A 26681-nucleotide genomic window follows, 5' to 3' on the forward strand; every position below is an offset into this window, starting at 1 on the left:
CCAAAATAATTTAGAAAATGATTCAGATTCATAGGTGGAATGAAAATATTTTTGAAACTCAAGATTTCGACGTCGCTGATCCATGGACAGCTAATGAAGATCACGAATTCTGGATACCATTGGATTTTTTGAGTATTTTCCTGAGAATTTTTGGAAAAATTGTCTTCAACAAGTAACAAACGAGCTATGCAAGCAAACGAAAAGCAAAACCTAGGCAAACCAGGCTTAAAAACGAAAGAAATAAAAATTGTATTATAAAGTGAAAAATTTACCTTCTGATCCAGAAACAACACTGTCATTGGTCTCTTCGTTTTGGTCCAAAGATGGCGGGCTGTTATCTGTGAACGAGGTGGTAGTGGTGTCTTCATCTAGAATAGTTTTGCCGTTCAGCGGACCTTGATTACTCTCATCGGATGTCGCAGGATCTATTGAGTCACCATTTTGATGAACTACTGGTTTTGGAACAGCGTTTCCATTTTCTAGAGGACTACCTGCGAAAATACCTGTAATAATAGTTTTATATTATTGAATAACCCCTTACCACACTACAGTATATTTGAAAATGATTGATAACACAAATTTTATTGCACGTGACATAAAACATCATTAAATAATGACGGAGATTTCCTATAATACAATATTCAGCATTGTTCTGAAAATGTTTGGGTTTTACCTAAAATTTTTAAACATATCCACCACTTCACATCAATTTCACGGATCCACCACTCATCTATTAATTTTTTACATTTATTTACAGTTTTGGCCCATATTTCTGGAGTTGCAGTTTTAAGAGCTTCTAATTTCATTTCCCTAACTGCATCGTCACTGTATCCACTGCATCCAACGTGATTATCATAATACGTTTTACATATACCCCCGATGTGTTCGATGGAATTAAACCGGCAGTAACCGTAGTACTTGATATAACTTGGTCAACTATAACTGTTGGTTTTTCATTACGTTTCGAAATTTCCAGTAACTTTGATTTGAAGGCGTATTCCGGAAAATTTATATTATTTTTAACTAACCAATTTTTTATGCTCGGTACGTTCCACGACTGTTTTGATTGTTTCTCCAAAATCTCCGAATGATAAGGTGCATTATCTAAAACTATAACTGATGGTTCACTCAGACTAGGTAACAGTTTCTCCTCAAGCCATTTAACAAACATATCTGCATTCATGTTTTTATGGTAATCAGCAGATTTTGATTTTGAAGAAAAAATCAAATCTGGCAAAACCCTAAGAACAATAGTGGGCAAAACAAGAAGAGACAAGGTGAGAAATACAAACGTCAGAGAGCAGTGCAAAATTCAAGATATTGTAAGATGGGGAAGGCAGCGTAAGATGATGTGGTACAATCATGTAAGACGAATGGATGAGAATAGACTCAAACAAATTGTCCTAGAAAACAACCCGCCCGGTTCAAGACCTCCCGGAAGACCGGAGGGATAGTTGGCAATCTACCTCCCAGGAAATTAACCAGAGGCAGCTTCAAAATTAAACAGATCGAAAGATCTCCAAGAATTAGAAGAAGGAGTAGTTTTTTTTATATTAATGTAATTTTATGTTCTCCGTCACTGAGGCGTTCAGTTATTGCTTAAACCCTTAGAGTTTGCGCATTTTATGATGATAAGAAGGTATCAATTATTACGTTTTTTCTGCATTGACCAACCCTGTATTTAGACCTTTGCTATAAAATTTGTGCTATCAATAATTTTCAAATGTACCTACTATACAGTTCTTTTTTTTTACTTATAGCCAATTATGTGATATTGATTGATACTGATATACTACAAGCAGGTACAAATATCTGGATATGACATCAAAGAGAAATAATGTTCATGTGTCTCAAAGAAAATGTTTATAATCAATGTGCATGTCTATGGAGGTTCGACTTAATACGTCAAACATAAGATACCATTTAGGTGTTGGGTTTAAACATTATCAGATTTATATGGGTTACTATTCCCGCTTAGCTATTAAGCTACATCAAATAAGAAAATATCTTTCAAAAATCAAATCTACCAGCATGAACCGAGTCTAGAAGAACTAGTAACACATTGAGAATTTACCAGGAATATATACTTACTAGAGAGCAACTCTGGTTTGTGTTCGGAGACAACATAGTGTGTCCAAAGAGCTAACTCGACCTTGTGTGGCGACCAACGTACAGCATCTGACCTTTGCGACTCTTCTGCGGCCTTGTTTAATCTTTCGGCGACGGATTTGATGTGGGTAGCGAATTTCAGGTACTCCTTGGTGGTGTAATCAATACCTTCGATGTCTGGTATGGCCATCAGACATTCGTCTGCCATAAAAGGGGCGCTATCTGGACAAGCAGCCGCCAGTAATGCTGTAAAAAGGATAAAAGTAGTTTTTAATACTTAACGAATATTATCACGTGGCAAAGTTTAAGATTTATGTTTTTTAATTATATAACCAGTACAATTTTAATTTGTAGCATATACCTGTATATATTTAGAAAAAAATCCATCTCGTCCAATATTTTTGATATTATTTAATATGGAAAGATAATATCGCCACCCTGAAGTGTTAACCTGTTAAGTCCATTTTAACTAATTTTACACAGAGAATATTTTGGTTATTAGCTAAAAAGTGCTAATCTTGGAGATAGCAGGTTTTCGCCATTTAAAAGCGGTAGTAAAAATGGAATTGACAGGTTTTCAAGGATCTTTTAAAATAAAACTAGATCTTGTTGCTTTAAAATAAAATTTTATTAATACAAATGATAACCAAGTCTTAAATCAAAGTTATTGAAAAAGTAGATTACTACTATTAATCGGAAATAATAATGGAAGGTTTTTTCACTATTCATGGGGAAGATCGTCGTAAGATGTGTGGTAATCAACGGGCGAAGTCTTCTTAATAATTTGTAATCTTCATATTTTCGCGCGGTTATTTTACGTCTTTCTGACTAGATTTTGTAGCTGATTTCAGGAACATGAATGAGTATTTAGTGATTTTCTTTAAGGAAGGATTGTCCATTCTTCTGTAAAATTCATCTTATAGTGAATTTGTCCTTCAGAATCCAGATTCTTACAGATAACAGGTTTTCGTATCAGGTTATAGATGGTATTTCTGGCATAATTAGGAGTTAGGTTGGTTAATAGCTCGTGGAAAAAAGCAAAACAGCTTTCTAACTATGCAAAAATATTCTACATTAAAAGTGGACTTAAAAGTGGAGCAGGTTAGCACTTTAGGATGACGATATCATTCATATTTGACCAAACAAAAACATTCAAGAATGAAATAAAATTTAAAGATAATATTAACAAAAATTTTCGTGATTTATCTTTTAAAAGATCTAACATTTTCTTTGTCTATTAATGATGTAGTACTCTTTCTTGGTACAACTAATAACAATCAAATTTTAATGTTAAAACAATGAATTTGCTGAAAATAGTACAGGTATTTTATTTCAAGCCGTTCTACAAATAGAAATCACTGATTGAATTTCATTTTCGATGTAATTTTAAATCATGGACATTCCAATTTTCATATATACAATAAAGTCCATTGTGTACCCGATTTGATGACATTTGTTATGACTGTTTTATTACAATAGGAATGTTAAACATTTATTTTTATTTTTTCGGTGACTGATTTCTAAAAGGATTTTTTACTTGTGAATAAACAATCAAAATTGTTCCGATAGCTACATTTTTCTGTCGTCTCTATTTTGAAACCGAACTCGACGATAAGGCAAAAGAAATTCAATTCCGGTCGCGTTAAAGATTTTGAAAGTTTATCCGGTCCGCTGACAAACAGAACTACCCACCAGATATTGTGGTGTGGGATGAGATTGGATCACCCCCGATTTCAGTTACAAAATAAACGCATTTTCACTCTATAGGACAAGAACTGATAATTTTATCCCTAGTATATAAAAAAAGTATGCAATTTAGAACAATCCTACGACTACCACGGATGGAACAGTATCAAACAATCACAATAGTATGAAAAACAATAAAAATCTTTATAGATCCACAAACAGTACATCATCTTTGTTAGGAAGAAACTTTTTACGAAAGATTAAAAAAGTCTGAGAAAAAACTAGACAAATATATTATTTTCTTGACGAAACACGAAAAAATGAGCATATATTATATACAGGGTGACTGATTAGTGTATCTGTTATGATTCATTTTGATAACATTCGTTAAATCGAATACAGGGTAAGTCAAAACGCAATTACATTATTTTCTTGATAATTTTAAATGAATCACCCTATATGTTACATCATTATGGAAAAGTAGTATTACCATACTTCAATTTTTATGAAGCATTTTCTATGCCTAAAGTTTTTTAGATTTTTTCATGATAAATACGGCCTAAGTATCCTATTGACGTGATTCTCGCGGTAACCGTTTTGGATGAGGACTTGTTTTAAACTAGAGAGTTCAGCTGGTCTACTTGCATCATCGCAAAGGCGTATTGATCTGGAGACAAGGGCATTTATTAATGACTGAATTAATTTGTGAAGGTGGATGATGAGTGTGGTGGGCTTTTTTTAAACATAGCGAGGAAAACCTTCAACCCAAAGACTCCAACCCTCATCATACCAAAGCTTTTCTTCCTTACATCAAAGGCGTCACTGAAAAAATCGAATTATTAAATCAAGAGAATAAAGACAATACTTATCTCCCCCCCCCCAAAACTTTCATCTCTTGTCCGATAATGAACAAAATGGAGTTTATGAAATTCCTTGTGCAGACTGCTCCCGATCTTATATAGGCCAAACAAATCGTACAATCCAAAATAGGATTTATGAACATTCCATTTCTGTTCGCAATTCTGATTCAATTTCAGCTCTAGGTCAAAAACATCTTCATACAGGCCACAAAATTGATTTTGAAAACTTCAGAACCATAGCCCCCATCGGCTTCTATAAATCAAGAATTATCCGAGAACCCATAGAAATTGAAAAAAGGTCAAATTGTCTCAATAAAAGAGATGACGCCATTCGGTTGCCTTCGACAGAAAATCCCGCCGTCAGAAATGTTCACGCCACCCCCAGCAGCAGTAATGCATTGATTAGTGTCGTATCACCAAGTATCACTGTAGTAGTGTCTAGGGGCTCGGTAGACTGAACCTAGGAAGCCCTAAAAAGACATTAAAGAGGATATCGAAAGCTCGGCGCAGTGATGATAATCAACGCGGTTCAACCTGGAAGCCAGTTGAGTTAATTCTTGTAAAAGTATTAATCTTCAGGCTTTAAGTTTAATGCGAAATTCTTTAGAAACATATACATATGCATATATACATATATATATATATATATATATATATATATATATATATATATATATATATATATATATATATATATATATATATATATATATATATACATATATATTCAATTTCGTGCGAGACTCAGATATAAAAATGTAAAACCCCTATACTCAAAGAATAACAAATGATATTGATTATAAAAAACAACGAACTAATACAATAATTTCAATATAAAAAACATATGATTGATTACTATATATTTTGGTCAAGCACTAGAAAAGACATGAACATTTATCAAGATGTAAAAATAACCATTTTAAACGAATGTAGTAAAAAATTGATCACAACTCATTAACAATTCTAATTTTCTGGGTAGGTTGGGATATATCTACATCGGAAAACATAAACTATTAAACAAAATCTGGTTTTGGTTAGATTTTGACTGTGATATTAATAATGAACACAGATATTTTCAAAATATGGTTGATGCTTAAACAATATTTTATTAAAGAAGGCATTTTTCACTAGTTTATTATGTCAATATGAACATGAAGATTTCATTTCTACTAAAATACTACTGAACTCCAATCCACGAATAGAAGCAGTAATAAAGCACCGCGAAATCGGTAGGGATTAAAATATACGACATGACGAGGTCCTTACCAATGAATTTAACGCCGACACCTTTCCATCTTTTCTTGATTTTAAATCACCTTATACGTACTAAAAAGAAGTAAATGTTATGAAGCCATAAAATTTATTTTCTTGGGAGTGCCTTCTTTTAAAATGGTTCTAAAGAAAACGGTAACAGACGAACAATTAAACAATAGGGAAACCATTTTTAATACAGCATCGACAATTATGCCATTCCAAGATGATCACGACTGTTTCAACTGGCTCTGTAGCTACGTTTAAGTAAATAAACAAGGAAAAAAATTACGTAAACACCCAAAAACAGAACAAGAAATATTGGTCATCACTTTACCATCGACATCTCTAATTTTGGGATGGTAGACAAATTCATGTATCTGGCTCTCTCGTTACCAATGAGAAAGAACTCTATCGAAGAAGAAATCAAAATGAAGATAATTCTAGCAAACAAGTGTTATATACTAACAGTTAAAGTTCAGAAATCTCTATTGGGAGACGCTATAATAAGTGTGATGCTATCTCCGAGAATAACTGAGAACTTTTTACTAACATCTCATATCTCACGTTTCCTTTATTATTCACAAGCTGTTAATGTTTTAATCTTTTCTTTCGAACTGTTTTCACACTACATTTGCCTTGTATGTAAAAAGTCTAAAAGGTAAATAAAGTTTTTGTTGTTTCACTCTTGGAGTAGATATGTTATTGCCATAGCTGATTGAAAAATTTGAGCGTGAAATTTGTTTTATGGCCCCTACTATAAAAAATGTGACTTAATTACGTTGGATTTTATTAGCACATTAAATTATGTGGGTGGTCTGAAAAAAATTTTGGTCTGAGAATTAAAACGAGGCTATACTTAGAACCATGTTTCATTTTTCAACATAATTTCTAATATCCATTCATTTTTTTGATTGAAAGACAGCGGTACTTAGTTTTGAGAATATTTAGTCGAGGAAGTTGATGCTGGGAAATGCGGATTTTAAGCACATTATAGTACAAACCTTTCGTCTAGTTTCATTGAAGGGACTTTTACTTTCTAAATTTTCAAAAAATCCATTTTTGTTTTTTTACCTAAAAACATTCCTTAGTATCATAGAAATACTATCCTAAAATTTCGAAAAAGAAACGAAGTTATAGCTGTATCTATAACGGTACGTACCTAAGCTAAAACTCGTTTGTATACAACACCGCGCGCCCCGCTTCACCTATGCACCTGCAACTCGACAATTGCTTTCCAAAACTTGTAATATAAAACGAGCAAGTGTTTTATATCACTGAAATTTATCGACGATTATTAACAGTAGTAAAAATAAAGACATTAATTAACTCTGAAAACCATATTTAACACTAAATAAAATTATCAAAATGATGAACCCCTGAGGTCGATTTATAATTCAGTTTTTTTTTTCATAACCCATATATTTGCTTACATGCAAGAACTTTTATTTCTGATTACTCGGTTTAAATATTCATTTACTGTATAAAATACTATCTAGTGTATAAAATTACAGAAAAAATCATGCAAGTAGTGCTGCCATCTCTGGGAGAATCAGAGAACTTATCAGATTGCCTTATAGTGTAAATAAATTGCTTTCATTACCTTGAGCTTAAATGAAAACATAAATACAAAGTAAAAATTTGTCAATAAAATTTAAGATTGCATGGTTTATGAATATTTATTTGCTGATCAGTCACTTGGTGATTTTCTAGTGAGAAAAAAATTAAAGATACAATAATACAATGAAGAGAAATATTACAAATTGTACATAACGATGGCATCCACTAAAACGAAGCAAAATCTAAAGCAAATAAATATTTTACTAACCTGAGGCCATCGTGGTACCGACTCCTTTCAAATTTGAGAGGGCCGACATCGCCAACTCAAGATTGGGCAATTTTCTAAAGGCTCTTTTCGTTTCCGCCATAACAGCTCTAGGAGTGTTAACCTTTACCAAATACGATAATTGGGGGAAGAACTTCCCCCTGGTCTGTTTCCATTTCATGCATTGTACCAACTCTTCGTGTACCAAATGGGCATCTTTGCCACGACTTTTGATCCTTTTTGGTAGTTCATTCTGGTACCTGCAAACAAAGAAAATAAGAATAGCTTTATATAAATTGATAACAAAAAACATTTTAGTTCACGTGTACGAAAAGTAAAGTGGAAAAGCAAATCAATTTGCGTTTAATATGATTTGATAATAGCATAAAAGTAAATAATGTATCGGCTATTTAACCAAGTTCTGAAACTTGATGTCTTTATTGAAATTATTTCCACTAATCATATACCCCGGAATCTATCAAACATGGACCATAGTTTAATTTTGAACTTTTCGTCATCATATGTGGCTCGACAATCCGTTGTGGATCTTGGATTGCTCACAAAGTCGCCACTCCTGTCGATTCCTGGCCACTTCCCTCCATCTTCTAACCCTTAGAATCTGTAGGTCTTTTTCCAGATCATCAATCCATCTCCTTCGTGGTCGTCCTCTGCTTCTTGTGCCCTCTGGTTTTGAAATTTCGAACTTTTGGCTATATATAAATATAGAAGCAGAGTCTATAGAGAAAAAAATATCATCCAGTCGTCAGAGACGAAAATGCCACTGAACCCCTAAAAATCATACGAACAAGCTGAATTTTGTGAAGAATATTAATTTTGGAATCTCAAAAAAGATACAAAAAAGTTTACCACTTTTACCCCCGGGCTTCCCCTTAAAACCCCCCCTTAAGGGGGGTAAAAACGCAAAAAAATCGATTTACCTGGAATCTATACGCCGTAGAAAAAAATGTTTCAAATAAAAAAATGTTTCAAATAAAAAAATGTTTCAAATAAAAAAATGTAGCTGAGATAATTTTAAACTACACTTTTTGTGTAGAATTAACCGTTCTCCTAGAAACAACGCTTGAAGCGACCGTTGATTATGAACGTCAGTTACGCGCGCGAAATCAATGTTCAATAAAATTTGTATCAGCTCAACGGTAAAAATTCGGTAACTTTTAAACAAAGTGTCCTATCGACAAAAATCAAGATGCGTTTTAAAGGTAAAGAGTGCAGCATTCGTATGCAATTTTTGTATTTTGTCGCAAATAAACTCATATTTTATTAAGGTACTAAAATAAATAAAAGTAGCGCGATTTTTGCCATTTTTATGACTCTTATGAGATCAATACAATCTATGCCTTTCATTGACTGGCCACTATAAAGTTTCGATTACTAGAGCCTGACCTTTAAAACCTATAGCATGAAATTTTAGTTTTGACTTTTGGCAACAAATGTGAGGCATTTGAAATACGCTTAAAAAACGCTGAATTTAAACTTTTACATAACGATCTATAAAACATTTAAAACTTTTTTTCAATTACGTTTTTCAAAAGAACCAAACTTCTGTTATAAACTACATCCAAAACCGTCTTCTTGGATGCATTTTCCGTGACGTGAGATCGTTTGTAATGTAAAATTTGTAATCTATTTTTTAAACTAATAAACAAATAGAATAACTTTATCTATTTTTTTTAACTACCAGGTATGGTAGTGGATAGGCGCAAAGATTTAAATCTATCGGACTGGGGTTGAGAGTTTCAAAAAAGTGGATTAGAATCGGCTCAAACAACGGAATAATTACTTCCGGAAACAAAATAATTAAACAGAAAAACCCGTATACCAAATTCTTTCTTTCTTGTTCGGAAAATCTATGTGTCCAATATTTTTAAGATATACTAAACCACTCAAGCCGCAACTCCTTGTTTTTAACTTTATCGACAATCTGATAACAACATAATCGATTCAATTTTCAAAATAAATCAAAGTCAGCCTTGTGACTCCCGTCGGAACAATACGGTGCCTGATTTATACTCACACAATACGGCGTCAACGTCTCTGGATATTTATACCTAAAAGCATCAAAGCTAGCGCTCTGAAGTGATAATATACGCTGAAGCTGCATTCACATTTATATCAAATTCTCGAATATCTAAAGATTGCACTGACCATACATGCATATATAAATTTCTGCAGAATAATAAATTAATTTCCTTTAGTATATTTTATAGCTATACAGGTGATATGTAGTAGCAAAACCTATATGTACAATAATTTTTTGTATACATACTATTAAGCTATTTTTGCTCTGAGATCGAGAGTAGTTATCATGCATGGAAAATATTAAAAAGTGAAAATATTTTTGATCATTTAAAATGAATCAATAAAAACAACGATAGGGTTAGTATATTCTTCTAATTATTTATTTTCATTGTAAACCTTGTTGGAACATAACAACGTTATCAAGAAACCACTCAAAACATATTTATTTGCATCTTTGTTTCAAAATTTATGTTGCGCGCTAAGGACTATATTTTTGCATAGAACTGGATGCGAAATAGAGGAATTCAAACGAATTTATAGGTATAATTTCATTGCTGAGTTAAAATGTTATGAACTCCAAATTGGGAACGATTATGAAACTATAACATTTATCACATATATGAATTAAACAAACAGTTGCCATCCTCTGATGGAGGTTAGGTTAGGTTTAATATGAGTGGACCACCTTTACCTCGCTTCTGTTCGACTTAAGAGATCTGTTCTAGCTCCTCTCTGATGGATTCTGGGCCATAATAGAACCGATGGCAACAAATATGTTGAAAGAAATGAGAGAAACAAAAATTCTTGGAAACTACAACCAAAAAATTATTGACGATCATTGGGGTAGAGACCGTATAAAAAGATATCATATCTATGCTTATTGGGAATTTGGGAAATAAAATTTCGGAAAGCCGAGACAGTGGAAATAGAAATATAACGAAATGGGACTTCCGATAGGCGATAAAATACTTAACACAATACATTACGCAGATGATCAAATTCTTATTGCACAGGACAAGAATATAATACATATAAAGTAAACTTATGGAAGAATATAAAAAGTTGGGTCTGGAGATCAACATGAAAAAAAAAAAAATGTATAGCAAGGCAAGAAGCTCGAAAAAATGGACCTGCACCAGGAAACAATAATTAAAAGTTGTAAGGATACATATACTTGACCCAACTCAAAAAAAATTTGACCCCCCCCCCCCTCCCCAGAAACAAGTTTCTTCAAAATTTAAAAAAATACACGTCAATTTATATTGGGAGGGGGACGAATTTTCATGCAAAATTCATGCCCTTACATGTAACCCCCTACTGCCGTGCATCAACCCCCAGTTTTTTTTAAATAGCAAGTGTGGTCTAGTGGCACACATCATTTGAAAGATAATTTTTTCTCCACATGACACTTTTTTTAATTTTCGTTATAACTTTGAAGATAATTTTGGATTTAACTAATTTATTGGTTGAGTATCAGTAATAACAAGAAAAACATAAAATTTTACCAAATTAACTAATCAAATGTTCTTAGTGACCTCCAATACAATAATTCAATTAACCTGCAAATATATATCAACATGCCACAGTATTGAAGATATTTTTTCATTTTGGAAAAATATCATTTTTTCATATGATTTTTTTTTTTAAGATAATGAATCCTAATTATCTTCTTTAATGTTTACCAGGTTACCTTTGATTTGAGATTTGTCAATGACTTGGAGAGATATCAGAGATATTATTGTAAAGGCTTACAAAGATGGGATATTATAGTGAAGAAAGAATAGAATTAGTTAAGCTATACTATGAAAATAATCAGTGTGCGGCTACGGCAAGATCTTTAATACGAACCACCCAGAAAAAAACGTAGGTCACCCAATACGTTAAACATTTGTGATAAGTTTGAAAATACAGTTAACGTTAACAACACAAAGCACGAAGTAGACCGTCGAGTGAGATAATCAACAGTCTATCAGACAACTATATCGTGCATCTGGTGTATCAGCTTCTAGTGTTTATCGAGTTATAAAATCGAATAACTTTCACCCTTATAAAATACGATTACTTCATCAATTAAACCAAGATGCTCTTGATCGTCGGCTTCAATTTTGTGAAGAATTTAGTGAAATCATAAATAACAGCCAACATCTATTGTACAGTACGTATTTTTCCGACGAGTGTACTTTTATGTTAAATGGTGAAGTAAATAGACGTAATTGTCGTTATTGGAACAGTAAACCTCTCTTATTCATGGAGACATATACACAAACACCTCAGGAATTAAATGTATGGGTTAGCAATTTAGTGAATCACGTTATTGGACCATTATTTCTTGAAGGAAATCTCAACGGAACAACTTATGTAAATTTGTTAGAAGACGTTATTAATTCGCTCATCACTGACACATTGGAATCTGACAATAATCTTTTAGAGAATGAACTGACTTTCAAACATGATGGGGCACCCCCACATTATGATATACGCCTAAGACAATTTTTAAATCAACGTTTTCCAGGGTGTCAGATTGGCAAAAAGGGTCCAATAGAGTGGCCGGCCAGATCACCGGATCTTTCGCCTTTGGATTTTCTTTGTGGGGATACCTAAAATCAAAAATATACGCCACTCCGCCTGCAGATCTTGCAGAGTTGCGACAAAGAATTGTGACAGAATGCCGATTATTGACACAGGAGGTATTTGCAAATGTACAAAGAGGCTTTGCAAATATACTGTATTTAATTTAATTGGTTAAGATGATGAAATTTTATGTTTTTTGTTATTACTGTGTTCGACCAAAAATTAGTTAAATCCAAAATTATTATAAGTATAGTGTCGTGTAGAGAATATACATATATATATATATATATAAATTATTCTACAGAAAATGGTAAAGAAGATTCCACCGAATTCGCACCATCTCTATTTTAGGCCACGTAATGATCAAACAATCCTAGCAAATGATAAATGATATATAAATAGTAATTCTCATGAATGACTACATACATTTACAACTTTACGCGGTGACATACAACGAAGTGTTCTTGAATAATAAAGTAATAACAAAACACGGAAAATTAAGAAATTTTAATTTCCCGTGTTTTATTTATAAACCATAAAATGGTTCGTACCCGTCCGTTCCAAATATTTTAAAAATGTAATAGAAGTATTTTTTTATTTCAACAAATCATAATAATTGTATTAGTATTAGTAGTTAAAACACTATCAAAAATTGTTATAGAAATGTTACATGTGCCGACCCTGATATCAAAAATCCTATCGCTTGTAGTGTAGTTTAAAACCGCATAAGCATATTCCGAATAAAATAGTAAGCACGTGCATAATTTGTTTACTATTGAAATAACATATTTTATTATACATTATTGTCGATACATTGCAACTTCAGAATGAAGCAATCTGTTTCAAATTTCAGTATATAGGAGGGGGCGTCAATAATTTATAGTATTAAAAAATTGTTTTTTATTTCAATATGAAAGTTGTAGAATATATCTCATTAAATTAAACTTCTATTTGAATCTACTTTATCATACATATTTACATTCAAAAATTACCTCCAATTTTGAAAAGAAATTCCCACTAGAATAAAGGTTATAGTCATATTAGTAGTATAACTATTTACCCGAGATACATAAAACCTACATAAGAAAAATCAACTCATTCAACATGATTAAATCCATTTTTATAAAATTTCTTAAGAACAGTGGATCAGAAATTTTGGATGCGCTCTTTCATTTAATTCATCATATAACTAATACTATACCATACAGTGTGTCAATTTTAAAACTTACAATGGGCTATATCTCACGAACAAAAGCTGATATCGAAAAATGCTTGAAACTGTTCCTAGGATAGTAAGGGAGAACTAAAATGACATTAAAGAGAACTCACCCTCATCAACCCCCTAGGCCCCACCCACCACAACAGGGTGAAGCAATAATTGTGAAACTTTGGCTCAAATGGAAAATATTGAGGTTTTTGTTGATTCTCTTGATGACCCTGTATAATTATTGTTTAATAACTATACAGGGTGTTATTATCAGCCGGCTTACTATGACTTTTGTATTTGTCATACTATCTCCCGGACTATTATTTTTAATAAGCGCCCGTCGGAATTTTTTTTTGTTAAATAATTTGGCATTTTTGCAAAACAAGTTGAAAACAACTGTTTTTTGGGTTCTGTCAGATTCAATAATTTTTGGTTTATTTGAGAATTTTAAATGTCATTAGTTTTCATCATTTGTACGATCGGTTCTACTGTCATTCAGCTGTAGTTGTTACGATGGTTTACAGTATACCTGAACGCGTGGAGATCATTTTCATATTTGCCTCCCGGAACCAGTGTTATTTACGAGCAGCTCAAATATTTCATGAAAGGCATTCGGACAAAAATGTAAGTCACGTATACGTCGGTGATTCAGTTGAAAAGTTTACAGAAACGGGATGAGTGCAAAATAAAAAAAGGGATGCCCCAAGATTACTGAATGAACCAAATTGAGGTCCTTGGAAATTTTGCAATAGAGCCTACTGCATCAACACGTCAATTACAATACAATACGTATCTGCAATTACAGGACTTTCACATGAGTCTGTTAGAAAGGTGTTGAAATTACATAAGTTTCACCCGTACAAAACACTAATTCTTCAAGAACTAGACGATGATGATCCAGACCGACAAATTGAGTTTTGTGAACTAATGACTGAAAGAATTCGCGTTGAACCTAGAATGTTAAAAAATATTTGTTTCACTGATGAATGTACTTTTATGCTGAATGGTAATGTAAATAAACAAAACTGTCGGTACTGGAGTGATGCGAACCCCCATCGATTCAGAGAAGGTCACACTCAATATCCTGAAAAACTAAATGTTTGGACAGGAATATTAGGCGATGCTATAAATTGGCCCCTTGTTCAGACCAGGCAATTTAAGTGGCGACATTTATCTCGATATGCTGGAAGACCCCAACGAACCAAAGGGACGATCAAGGCAGCCTAGCTCTAGACAAAGATTTGCTGCACTTCCAACAAGATGGAGCACCTCCTTACTGTGCAGTTCCAGTTAGGCACTGGTTGGATACTAATTATCCGAACAAATGAATTGCAAGGAGAGGTCCTATTGAGTGGACACCGAGATCACCAGTCTTACGGCCACCTGACTTTTTTCTATGGGGTTACCTCAAGTCAGTTGTTTATAAAACTCAAACCTGTTTTTAAATTTTTAACAAATTTATAGTTCAACAAAAACCTCATTAAATTTTCCATTTAAGCCAAAGTTTCACAATTGTTGCTTCACTCTGTTCACACTGTTGCGGTGGGTGGGGCCTAGGGAGTTGATAGGGGTGAGTTCTCTTTCACGTCATTTTAGTTCCCGCTTACTATCCTAGAAACGGTTTCAAGCATTTTTCGATATCAGCTTTTGTTCGTGAGATATAACCCATTGTAAGTTTTAAAATTGACACACTGTATACTTTGTAATAATATTTTATATTATCAACCTGATGGTACTGTAGAACAAATATTTGAATAGTGTAAATAAGTGTAATCCCTGAGCACAACCTCTGGTTCATCAGGGAATTTCTTCTTTGTTTATTTGCTAATAAGTATTGGTTTGTAGAAAATAATTAACTTAGAATTAATTTGTAATTCTATTATATCGAACTATTATATTGTAACATTGTTTTATATTGTATAATGGGAAGTAAATAAACATTATTATTATTCCATATAAAAAAAGAGGAAATCTGCATTAAAAGGAACAATATTCGAGTCCATTGAATCTGTGACAGAGAATTAGGCACGCGCCCTGAAGAAGCTAACAGGAGACCTCCTGCATTATTTTGAATTTAAGAACATTGAGCGTTGTAGAAAATGTTTATTGAAGGTGATAATAAATAAATATGTATGAAATCAAAAAATGTTTTATAATGTGTGTCACTTGTGGCTTTCTATGAGGCCACAAGGTTACTAAAGGATTAGACGTTCGGGACGGCAGGAAGAGCTCAGATTTTGAGCCCCTACTGATTCTAGCAGGACTCTGGACTCCAGGAACGTCGAAGACCATGTCCTCATGGGCCTGGTCCGGATTATAGAGGTGATACAATGGACCCGCCTTAAGAGGTCTCTGAAGAGCTCACAAATGGGCCTTGGTGTGACTCAACATGACCATGAACATGACATGTCTCGTTATTTAATCAAACACCCCGTACATTCCGAAACTCAGAGGAAAATTTCGAAACTTTTTACAATGAAACTTTTTAGAACAATGAGTTTTATATACTTCTTTTTATGGCATTTATTATTAAGTATTGTATAACTACGATAAAATGTTACAATTTTTTAAATCAATACATAGTCGACTCCTGAATAAGTCATTTACTTATGAATATACAATCAAATGAGCTGCGACTAGGACTAGGACTTTTTTGTCGTCTCTACTTTGACAAGACAACGGCTGGATTGTAAGAGGTAAGTGTAATTGCGGACCGTACGAGGGTTTATCAAGCGCATCCGTACATCCTTACAAAAAGCACTAGAACAACAGGCTGAAGTAAACCGCGACGATCACATGACTATGCAGAATATGTGCCAAAAGAAACTCAAACAAGTAGAAAAAAATAAATAAAACTAATAAAGAGGTTGTACTCATAAACCAATATAAGATATTAAAAAAAAGTTTAATTTTATAATATCTCGTAGGAATAAAGTACCTATAAATTATTGTAAAATATATTTTTTTATTGGCGTTTCTGACATACAATTTATAAAATAAATAGTTAACAGCAATTGATTTTCTATCTGCATTACTAGGATAACGAGGAGTTTAAAAACAAATCAGTAACATAGCTGACAATAACAACAATTGTGCCCAAACACACAAACGAGATGTGTCGATAGTTCTTTGGTAAAATTCTTGGCCTTGAGAGTTACAATGACAGTTTAATACTCCAAAGAAATTACATTTTTTTAACGTAATCTCTTATAGCAATACCACTAGCTAATAGCAAATTATCCATCTACAGCCGCGGGAGATTCTTGATTGAACGAAAAGCTTTGACCATTGAAGAACGTCTTCAGTTTTGAGAATAGATGAAGTCCAAGTGAATCAAACATAAGGAATAGTGTGGATATTGCACAGATCTATGCTGTGTTCAGAAGAAAAATTTCGGAGACACGTGCATTGTACGGGTGGACTCACCTATTGACATTCATCGTCAGTTAGGTGAAGTTTATGGGGAAAAGTGCATTATCTGTTCAAAATGTTCGCAAATAGTGTAGATAATTCAGTGAAGGCAGAACGGAAATTCACGATAAAGATTGGAGCGGAAGGCTCTCGGTTTCAGACTAATATTGTCGAAATAGATGAACGAATATTGCTTAAAAATCAAAGGTTTACCTTTGACGACCTTGCTTTACGTATTTCTGAGACTTCCCACACCAAAATTATTCACTTCCTGTGGTGTGAGCCTTCTCCATGACAACGCTCGACCTCATCAGTTCGGACCTAAAACCAAGTGATTATCACTTGGTTTTATTCCCAAAATTAAAGAAACATTTGGGTGTCTCACGCTTCAGTATCGATGATGAAGTCAAGGAAGAGAAACATATTTCCAATTTGTTCTATTCTTTTAATGTCATCAACCCATCTCATCTGTGGTCTTCCTCTTGGTGGTTTACTTTCGTAAGGTCTCCAATGTTGTATTGTAGTATTCCAACGTTGGTCTTTTTGTCTAGCAGTGTGGCCCGCGAAGCTCCATTTAAGTTTGACAATTTTTGTTGGTATGTCCCCGACTTTTGTTTTGGATCTTACCCAGTCGTTCCTCTTTTTATCTGACAGTCGTATACCCAATAATTAAAGGTTAAAGTACGTTTATTGACGTTTCAATTTCCACTTCGGAAATCGTTCTCAAAATACAAACATTAGTAAATTAAACAAATTTTGTTTTCTTGTTACTTGGTGAAAAATCCTTCTAATAATTTAATTTTATCTGACTCATTTATATTGACAATTCAGACATACATTATACATTTTAAAGTAGACGACTTTAAAATGATATTGCCAATATTGTTGAGTTGCGTTCCTGGGACGACTTTACTTGTAAGGTAGTTCATTCGATTACATCGAGAATATCCGTCAGAAAAAATCATAGCATGTAATTCGTCTTTAAAAAGACAAACACATGCCATGATGACAGTAAAAATCTCCTGTTAGTGATTCCATAGTAAATTATGAGGGAAAAGCCAGGAAAAAAACCCATAATACTATCCCGACATGGTAAGTATTTGGTCGTGCATTTAGTTTACCTTCAATAAACACCAAATTCTGATTTTATATGTTTGTTATTTAAAAAACATAAATGTCTCTCTATATGTTACCGACTTACTAATACTGGTATTTTATTTTTAATTACTCTTTTAATATGGGTAACCAGACCGTACTACATTCTGCCGAGGAATTTGCGACACAATTGGTCTCATTTAGCATAATTAGAGCCGCTTCTTTGATTTTTCTCTTTTTACCATCCGTTTCTTTTAGGACTATATTTTAATCATTATTAAAAGAGGTTACTTGATTCCTCAATGGATTGGCGGTAGACTTCTATAACATGGGAATAGAAAAGTTGAAGCATCGTCTGCAAAATTGTTTGGACAGAAACGGCGATTATGTAGAATAATAGCGCAAGTTTTAAGTTTCAAAATGATGAACTACAACACTAAAAACAAGAACAAAAATAGAGCTCTCTATTTTTAAAATTCATGGGAACCTTATTTTACGACTGGCTCTTGTAGATATGCTGACGACACCTTAGTGCTGGCCAATTGCGGTTACCTTCCCAATCTAATGAACAAAATAAAACCTACCTGTAATCAATATGGATTAAATCTCATGGTTAAGAAAACTAAATATATGACAGCAAACAAAACAGGATGACGGTATAAAAGCTGGAGATGCCGCACTGGACATAGTAGAGAAACTCGTGTATCTCGACAGTAATATCCATGTCAGCTGGGATGCAACCGTAGAAATTAGAAGCCGCATAGAACAATCCCGAGTCACTTTTGTAAAAATGAGGAACGTACTTTGCAGCCACGATCTTAGTACTTCCCATTAGACGATCCTAGTACTTAGTACGATCCTAGTACGTATAACTTCGCGTTCGAATAACTGTACTATAATTTTCCAGTGCAACTGTATGGGGTAGAAGCGTGGACCCTAAGTGAGGCGATGCTTAAACGCTTGGAAGCGTTTGAGATGTGGTTTTACAGACGACTACTACGAATAAGCTGGGGCGGTAGAGTTCGAAATGAGGAGGTCCTTAACACCTGAACAAAGCAACACAACTGGTCAATATAATAAAGAGACGCAAACTGGAATACTTCGGTCACATTATGAGACACCCTGTAAAATATGAACTTTTACATATGATCATTCAGGGAAACATCCAAGGTAAACGTGGTCCTGGTACAAGAACATCATGGCTGAAAAATCTAAAATAATAGTACAGAACATTATTCCCTAGAAATGTAGGATACAGAAAGCAAGATCAGCATTTCAAAAAAATTCAAAAGCATTTCAAAAGCTATTCAAATGCCCTGATTTATAAGTGCCCCTAAAAATCAGGTTACTACGATGTTATATCTTTCCTATACTGTTGTACGGAGTTGAGTCGTGGACGCTCACAGACGCTACCTGCAAGAAAATTGAGGCTTTCGAAATGTGGCTTTATCGTTGAGTCCTGAAGATATCTTATACCGACCACGTTACTCATCAGGACGTTTTATTACGAATAAAAAAAGAAAAAGAGCTGATAACCACAATAAAAACAGCCAAAATCGAGTATTTCGGTCACATCATGAAAAACAGCGAAAGATATCGGTTGCTGCATTCAAGTTTACAGGGAAAATTATAAGGAAAACGATGACCAGGAAGTCTAAGGATTTCCTCGCTGAAAAATCTACGTACGTAGTTCAACACAACAACCACAAATCTTTTCAGAGCCGCAGTTTGCAAAATACAGATTATCATGATGGTCGCCAACATCCGAAACGAATAGGCACTACAAGAAGATACTCAATTGCTGCCTGGAATATAGTTTTTCATACCCACATGAAATGAAGACCATCTTAATTGCTTAATTGCTAACTTTTAAAAATATATCTAAGCAATTTTAGAAATCGCCTTGCGAGAGATACGCTTCACAGGAGCAGCTTTGATTGAAAAGGATAAAGGATGCATCGAATTACGAAAATTTTGAAATATTGTAGGGGAAACCTCAGTTATTTTCTAGTAGTAAAAAACGAATATATTGAAAAACAAAAGTTTCTGATTTAATCAGTGGCGCTCCTTCAAATTCAAGATGCGTTGCTGATCTATTTTTTATAAAACAAACTTCAGAAACAAAAATTTTAGGAGTTCGAATGTAACCAGATCCGCGACAACTAAATTACCATTCCTTAATCAATTACCGGTTATGCGTATCAATTTCAAAGGCTTACGGTACTTATTATAATATATATTTTATATTACAGTAAGATATTAATTTATAATACGAATATGCTGTGTCGTTTACTAAATATAATTATCTTAACTATTTATAATAAAGATTAGAACTATTTTATTGACGTTTCGACTTCCAGGTCGGAAGCTAAAACGTCAATAAAATAGTTTTAATCCCACAATTGTGGTTAATTTCCATTACATATTAATTACAGAGTGTCACTCAGACAACAAGCGCACTGGGGGATCTGGGATAATACACTGCTGTGCCGTACAACTAATCGTACCAAATCATGAAATAACAGGAATATTGAAATAAAAAAACACAATGAATTACAAAACGGATGAATATGGGAGATTACGCAAATCATTTTGGAAACATGTTCAATGTTACAATGTATTATAATATATAGTGCTAGTCAAAAGTCCGTTCCTCCCCTCGTATCTTCTGAACGGTTTAGTGAAATTTGGAGGGCGGTAGGCCGTGGGTATTTGGATAGACCGTAGGCTTCTTAACTAGTCATAACAAGTGACGTAATAGTGACAGATGACGTTTAAGCTCCACTGTGACAGATAATTTTAAAAAGGACCTTATGGCAAGTGATACCTCGTTTAAAAGGTATTGAAAATACCTATTCAATCATACTAATTTTGTTTGGATTTAAGATAATTTTGACGAATAAATTAAATAAATACTAAAATTCTAGTTTGGCATTAAATTAATAAAAATTCTAACGTCCGCCTTTGGTTATTTATCAAAAAAGATGACGTTTTTCAATTCTCTAATTGTTTTTACGTCAACGTCAACTTTTTTGACAATTAACCAGAGGTGAACGTTAGAATATTTATTAATTAAATGCGAAACTACAATTATTTTAATATACCTATTCAATCATACTAACTTTTAAATAATTGATGGATTCGACCGTTACTTGATGGAAATTCATTTTATGTAACAATAAAACACTGAAAACTTTGTTTTCAAACTTCCACTAAATTTATTTTAAATTCTTATCACTACAGCTGTTTCGGCTGATTGCCTTTCTCAAGTGATCTGTTTTTGGTATGGGTTTACACTTTATAGTCTCTAATGAAATAGGTTGAGGAGGGGAGAACTGTTTGTCTCAAGCTGGTCATTCAGAATTATATCTGTGTTTTTTAATTTGTTGATTTCCATAGATTCTAACAAAGATAGCATAAGGCCTTTATTTTGAATGTGGAGAATTTTAAATTCGTCATTAAAAGAATGATTATGATCTAGAAGGTGAAGTGCGTATGTAGAATCTCTTTTTCTATTATTGAAAGCCCTTTTATGTTCTGCTATTCGTTTATTAAAATTTCTACCTGTTTACCTGTTTGTAAGTTTTTGGGCAGTCGCCACATTTCGGCAGTCGCCCATAAACTTACATTGGTCAAACAGGTAGAAATTTTAATAAACGAATAGCAGAACATAAAAGGGCTTTCAATAATAGAAAAACAGATTCTACATACGCACTTCACCTTCTAGATCATAATCATTATTTTAATGACGAATTTAAAATTCTCCACATTCAAAATAAAAGCCTTAAGCTATCTTTGTTAGAATCTATGGAAATCAACAAATTAAAAAACAGATATAATTCTGAATGACCAGCTTGAGACAAACGGTTCTCCCCTCCTCAACCTATTTCATTAGAGACTATAAAGTGTAAACCCATACCAAAAACAGATCACTTGAGAAAGGCAATTAGCCGAAACAGCTGTAGTGATAAGAATTTAAAATAAATTTTGTGGAAGTTTGAAAACAAAGTTTTCAGTGTTTTATTGTTACATACTAACTTTGTTTGGATTTAAGATAATTTTGACGAATAAATTACATAAATCCTAAAATTCTAGTTATTTGTCAAAAAAGTTGATGTTTGTCAATTCTCTAGTTGTTTTTAGTTTGCAAAAGCGTTTATAGCTCAATATTTAGTTTCTGTTTCTGCTTAGTTTGGTCAAGTTGTTTTTAGTTAGTTGTCCTTAGTTAATATTTAGTTTAATTATTGTTTAACGAGACGTTTAAATGTTTACAAAGGCAGAAGGGTACAAACTGTAGTCGACAAAGTAGCAGCTGTGGAATGTGGAAATAATTTCCATGCAGCGGAACGTCTTTTTAATAAAAGGTACCTCTATCGCCCTACATCGAGAGCTTATTTGAGGAAGCTTCTTCGGAAGTTTAAACAAACGAGTAGTGTTTAAGATGTCAAACGATCTGGTCGACCAACAATTAATGATGACAAAAAAATTAATATAATTTCAGAAATGTTAGTGAACCCTACTTCTTCTACAGTCCAAGTTGCATCTATCTATGGAATCAGTCAAAAGACAGTACACCGAGTGTTGGCTGGAAACAAATTTCACCCATACAAATTAAAAAAAGTGCACCAACTTTCAGATGATGACCCCGACCGAAGACTAGAATTCTATGAAAAATGAAAATATGTCCAATAAAATTAACCAACAGCCCGATTACATAAAAACAATTTGTTTTAGTAAAGAAAGTACTTTTTCTCTCAATGGAAATGTTAACACACACAATGTGAGGTCACTTTGGTCACAAAAAAGTCAGTCACTTTGGTCTGCGTTAATAACACAGACAAAATGTCAAAATATTCCGAAGGTTCCCGTTGCTCAAAATAATCTAGTAGAACATTGGCAGCTTCCTCAAGCTCCTGGTTAGTTACTCTTTTGATTGATACCGTACATCATTTTCTTACTCTTAACTCTCATTTGCAGATCGATCAGGTTGTGACTACCGGGCTGATTCAAAACTAGTTCGACAATATCGTCGTTGCTCAGGAGCTGAAAACCTGACTCATTTCATCAATTTCTTCAAACTCAACGGTGTTTCTCAACTTCGCTCCAAGCGTTTGCCACTATAAAAATTGCATTTTTGATAGTGAACGATTTCCAAAACTTTATCAGATCAATTCATTCAACAACATATTGATTGTCTTAATAACTCCCTGATTCATTGGTTGAGCAATTGATTTAGGAACTTACATTTTATCTAGGAACCAGTCTTGAATTGAGTCAATAGTGAACTGGGAGATTTTGCGATTTTATGTTTTTAAAAGAGCGAAGATCTTTTAACCTTCCAATCGCAATCAACTTTAATCTATAGCTACCAGACACATTGTCACAATAAATCACTGTTATCCGACCTTTATTTTTTTTATACCCTGGTGCACTCTGATTACTTGCAGCTAAGATTTTTATGGGTACAGCTCGTCAGTTTCGTCAGCCGTATAAATTTTAGAAAGTTGTAGATTGTATTCTGTAATAATTATGGTCTCCAGTTCATAGCAAAATTTCACCATTGCTTCTAGGTCGACACTGAGCTTTTCGCCTTGAATTGTAAGCTCACAGAAAAAGGGTAAAATTAGAAACAAATATATATAAAATAGACAAACACAAAGCAAAGAAAGCAATTTTAATCACATCAGATGTATTCGGCATCAAAATAATAAAATACTCTATCTATACAGCCCTTGCTGTCAAATTTTGGACATAGACCTCCTCTTCCTTCTTCCACGTCTCTCTATTGTAAGCAGTTTGTATCCACTTCGGGCCTGCGTGTTTCTTCAAGTCATCTGACCATCTCATTTGTGGCCTTCCTCTTTTTCGTTTGTAACTAATAGTCTCCAGTGTATAATCATCTTATTCCATCTGTCGTCTTTCTGTCTTATTTCACTTCACTTCTTATTTCACCATCGGTCACTTTTGTTTTGTTGCGGATCGAAGTATTTCTTTTCTTCTGATAGCCTGATGTTCAGCATTTGCCTTTCCATGACTCATTGGGTCTTTGCTATTTTTTCCATGTTTTCCTTTGTAAACGTCCAAGTTTGAGCACCGTAGGTGAGAACAGAATGTTAAGAGGTATACATGAAAAATGTGTTGAATATAACATACCTATTTACAACTTGTATATCGATTTCAAACAGGCGTTTGATGGAGTAGATCGACAAAAGATGTTAAATCAACTATCTATGTTAGGGATACCCAATAAGTTGGTTAAACTTATACGAATGACTCTGGAGGGTTCCAAAGCTATGGTGAGAATAGATGGAGATATGACGCAGGCCTTTGATATTGAAAATGGAGTTAGACAAGGGGATGCCTTATCAACAACACTTTTTAATCTAACTTTAGAAGCTGTTGTTAGAAAACTGGATGTAAACGGCTGTATTAATACAAGATCTATGCAAATATGCGCATATGCGGATGATGTTGCCATAATAAGCCGCAACAAAAGGGTATTGAGCGAAAAAGTCATAGAACTGAAACGAGAAGCTGCTAAGTTTGGTCTATATATAAATGAAAACAAAACAAAATATATGGAGTGCACAAAATCGAATGAACATGAGAATCTGAAGGTAGACAACCATACCTACAAATATGCCTCCACTTTTCCCTACCTAGGCTCAATAATAAATGACAACAACAACATTAGTCAAGAAATACAAGCACGGATTCTTAGCGGTAATAAGTGCTTTTATGCATACAAAGACTTAATGAAAAGTAAGTTACTGAATCGTGAGTCTAAGCTGAGAATCTATAAAACAGTAATTAGACCAGTGGTCACATATGGATGTGAAACGTGGACCCTCTCAACCACTGATGAAAATCAACTAAGAATATTTGAGCGCAAAATACTAAGGAAGATATTTGGACCAACCCAATGCAGCGATAGTTCGTGGAGAATTAAAATGAACCACGAGCTGGATGAACTAATGCAGAGCGCAGATATTGTCAGATTTGTAAAATCACAAAGACTAAACTGGCTTGGTCACCTAGAAAGAATGCCAGATAATCGAGCTGTAAAAGTAGTCCAGAGATGGAAGCCCCAAGGAAACAGAACAAGAGGAAGGCCCCGTAAAAGATGGATAGACGACGTAGAGAGGGATCTTAAAACCATGAACATCAGGCAGTGGCGAAGGAAAGTATCCGACAGGGCAGAATGGAAGAACATTGTTAAGCAGGCCAAGACTCACAAAGGGTTGTAGCGCCATTAGAAGAAGAAGAAGAAGAGGTGAGAACAGGAAGTATACATTGGTTGAAGAGTCTTGTTTTTTAATATTGGGGGTATTTTCTATTTTTTAGTATATAGGAAAGTTTTACGAAGGATACCCAAGCCAACCGTATCCTTTCTCTTTATAATTAATTAATTAATAAAATACTAATTCACGAAAAGGAACTAGTATCAAAAAGCGATGAAAAAAGTACTTTGACAGCTTATTAAATGAAGACTTTGACAGAAAAGAAATGAAAAGCAGCTCAGGTGATATTCCTGGAGGAAGAAATGTGAACAGCATTAGGAGAGATAGGAACAAGTTAACTAACAGGTTTATTTAATATAATTATTACGAAAGTTCAACAAATGCCCGTTTCGAGCTGCATAACACAGACATCTCTTCGCTGATATTGTTGCTGACCATCAGTAGAAGATTGTACCATAAGAAGACATATTTTTACCACTCATCCAAGAAAAATCCGTACGTATTTAACAAAAGAATAAAATATGTGCAACACACTTTGATGTATTATAAATTGTTGAAGTGAAAAACCACTATCAGGATATATAACTTCCACTTAACCAGATTGTAGTGAATTAATTTCTAATAACATCGAGTAAAGAAAGGAAAATTTTAAAAATGATAACTAAATTTGGTATATTCCTACCACTGCTTTTAATTTGTTTAGGAAATTCGAATTATCACAATAACAAGCACTTTAAATTTAATTATAGATTATAGACATATTTTTAAATTAGTAAGTGGTTAAAAAGTTTGTTACGAAAACAAATAATTAAAGAAGAAACCTGTTGCCGAATTATCTTGCTGAAGCAAAATTTGTGAATGCGTCTAATTTGGTGTAGAAATTATTTGGAAATAATATGAGTACGCCACGCACAACTCAGTGGTTTGGTGAGAAAATTATCGATGGTATTAAATCCGTTAGAAGCTTCGAGCATTATATTTATAACCAATAACAATGTTGGTTATGGTTAGGCTTTTTACCTTAATATTTTCTCAACTTATACTGCTTTCATCAAAAGGCTTAATCTTGAAACTCATCTTTGAACTCGACCTTATAGCTAATATACACATAAAAAATGTTTCAAGGAACACCGTTATTATTCCACTTTTTTCAATAAAAGCGTAAAAACTTTTTGGTTAATATATACCATTCTATTTGAAAACTTGTTTTCTACAAATCAAGGTATGCCATGTAAATTCATATGTCAATTAAACTGTCTTATTAAGGCGAAAGTGATAGCGCCTCAAATTCGTACGATTAATTGCTTCAAATTGTAAACAAATAGTGCCTCAAATGCATGATCATGACTAAATCTGCACATGCAAATATCCAATTGACTATTGAA

At 33.5% G+C, this 26681-nt stretch overlaps 1 protein-coding gene across 2 annotated transcripts in view; it reads right to left on the reverse strand.

Moving 5' to 3' along the window:
- The window catches only part of Amun (protein amun), a 114231-nt gene that overhangs the window by 6995 nt on the left and 80555 nt on the right, over positions 1-26681 (reverse strand). Inside the window, exons 4-6 of one of the 2 annotated variants that reach the window (XM_072541140.1) lie at positions 7735-7991; positions 2092-2355; positions 273-491 (exon numbers count right to left, since the gene is read on the reverse strand). In XM_072541140.1, the coding sequence (XP_072397241.1) occupies positions 273-491; positions 2092-2355; positions 7735-7991 (740 nt within the window). Of the gene's footprint in view, positions 1-272; positions 504-2091; positions 2356-7734; positions 7992-26681 lie in introns of both variants that reach the window. The other variant, XM_072541139.1, reaches the window with a different exon arrangement.

The sequence above is a fragment of the Diabrotica undecimpunctata genome, chromosome 8 (assembly GCF_040954645.1).
Source record: "Diabrotica undecimpunctata isolate CICGRU chromosome 8, icDiaUnde3, whole genome shotgun sequence".
NCBI lineage: Eukaryota > Metazoa > Arthropoda > Insecta > Coleoptera > Chrysomelidae > Diabrotica > Diabrotica undecimpunctata.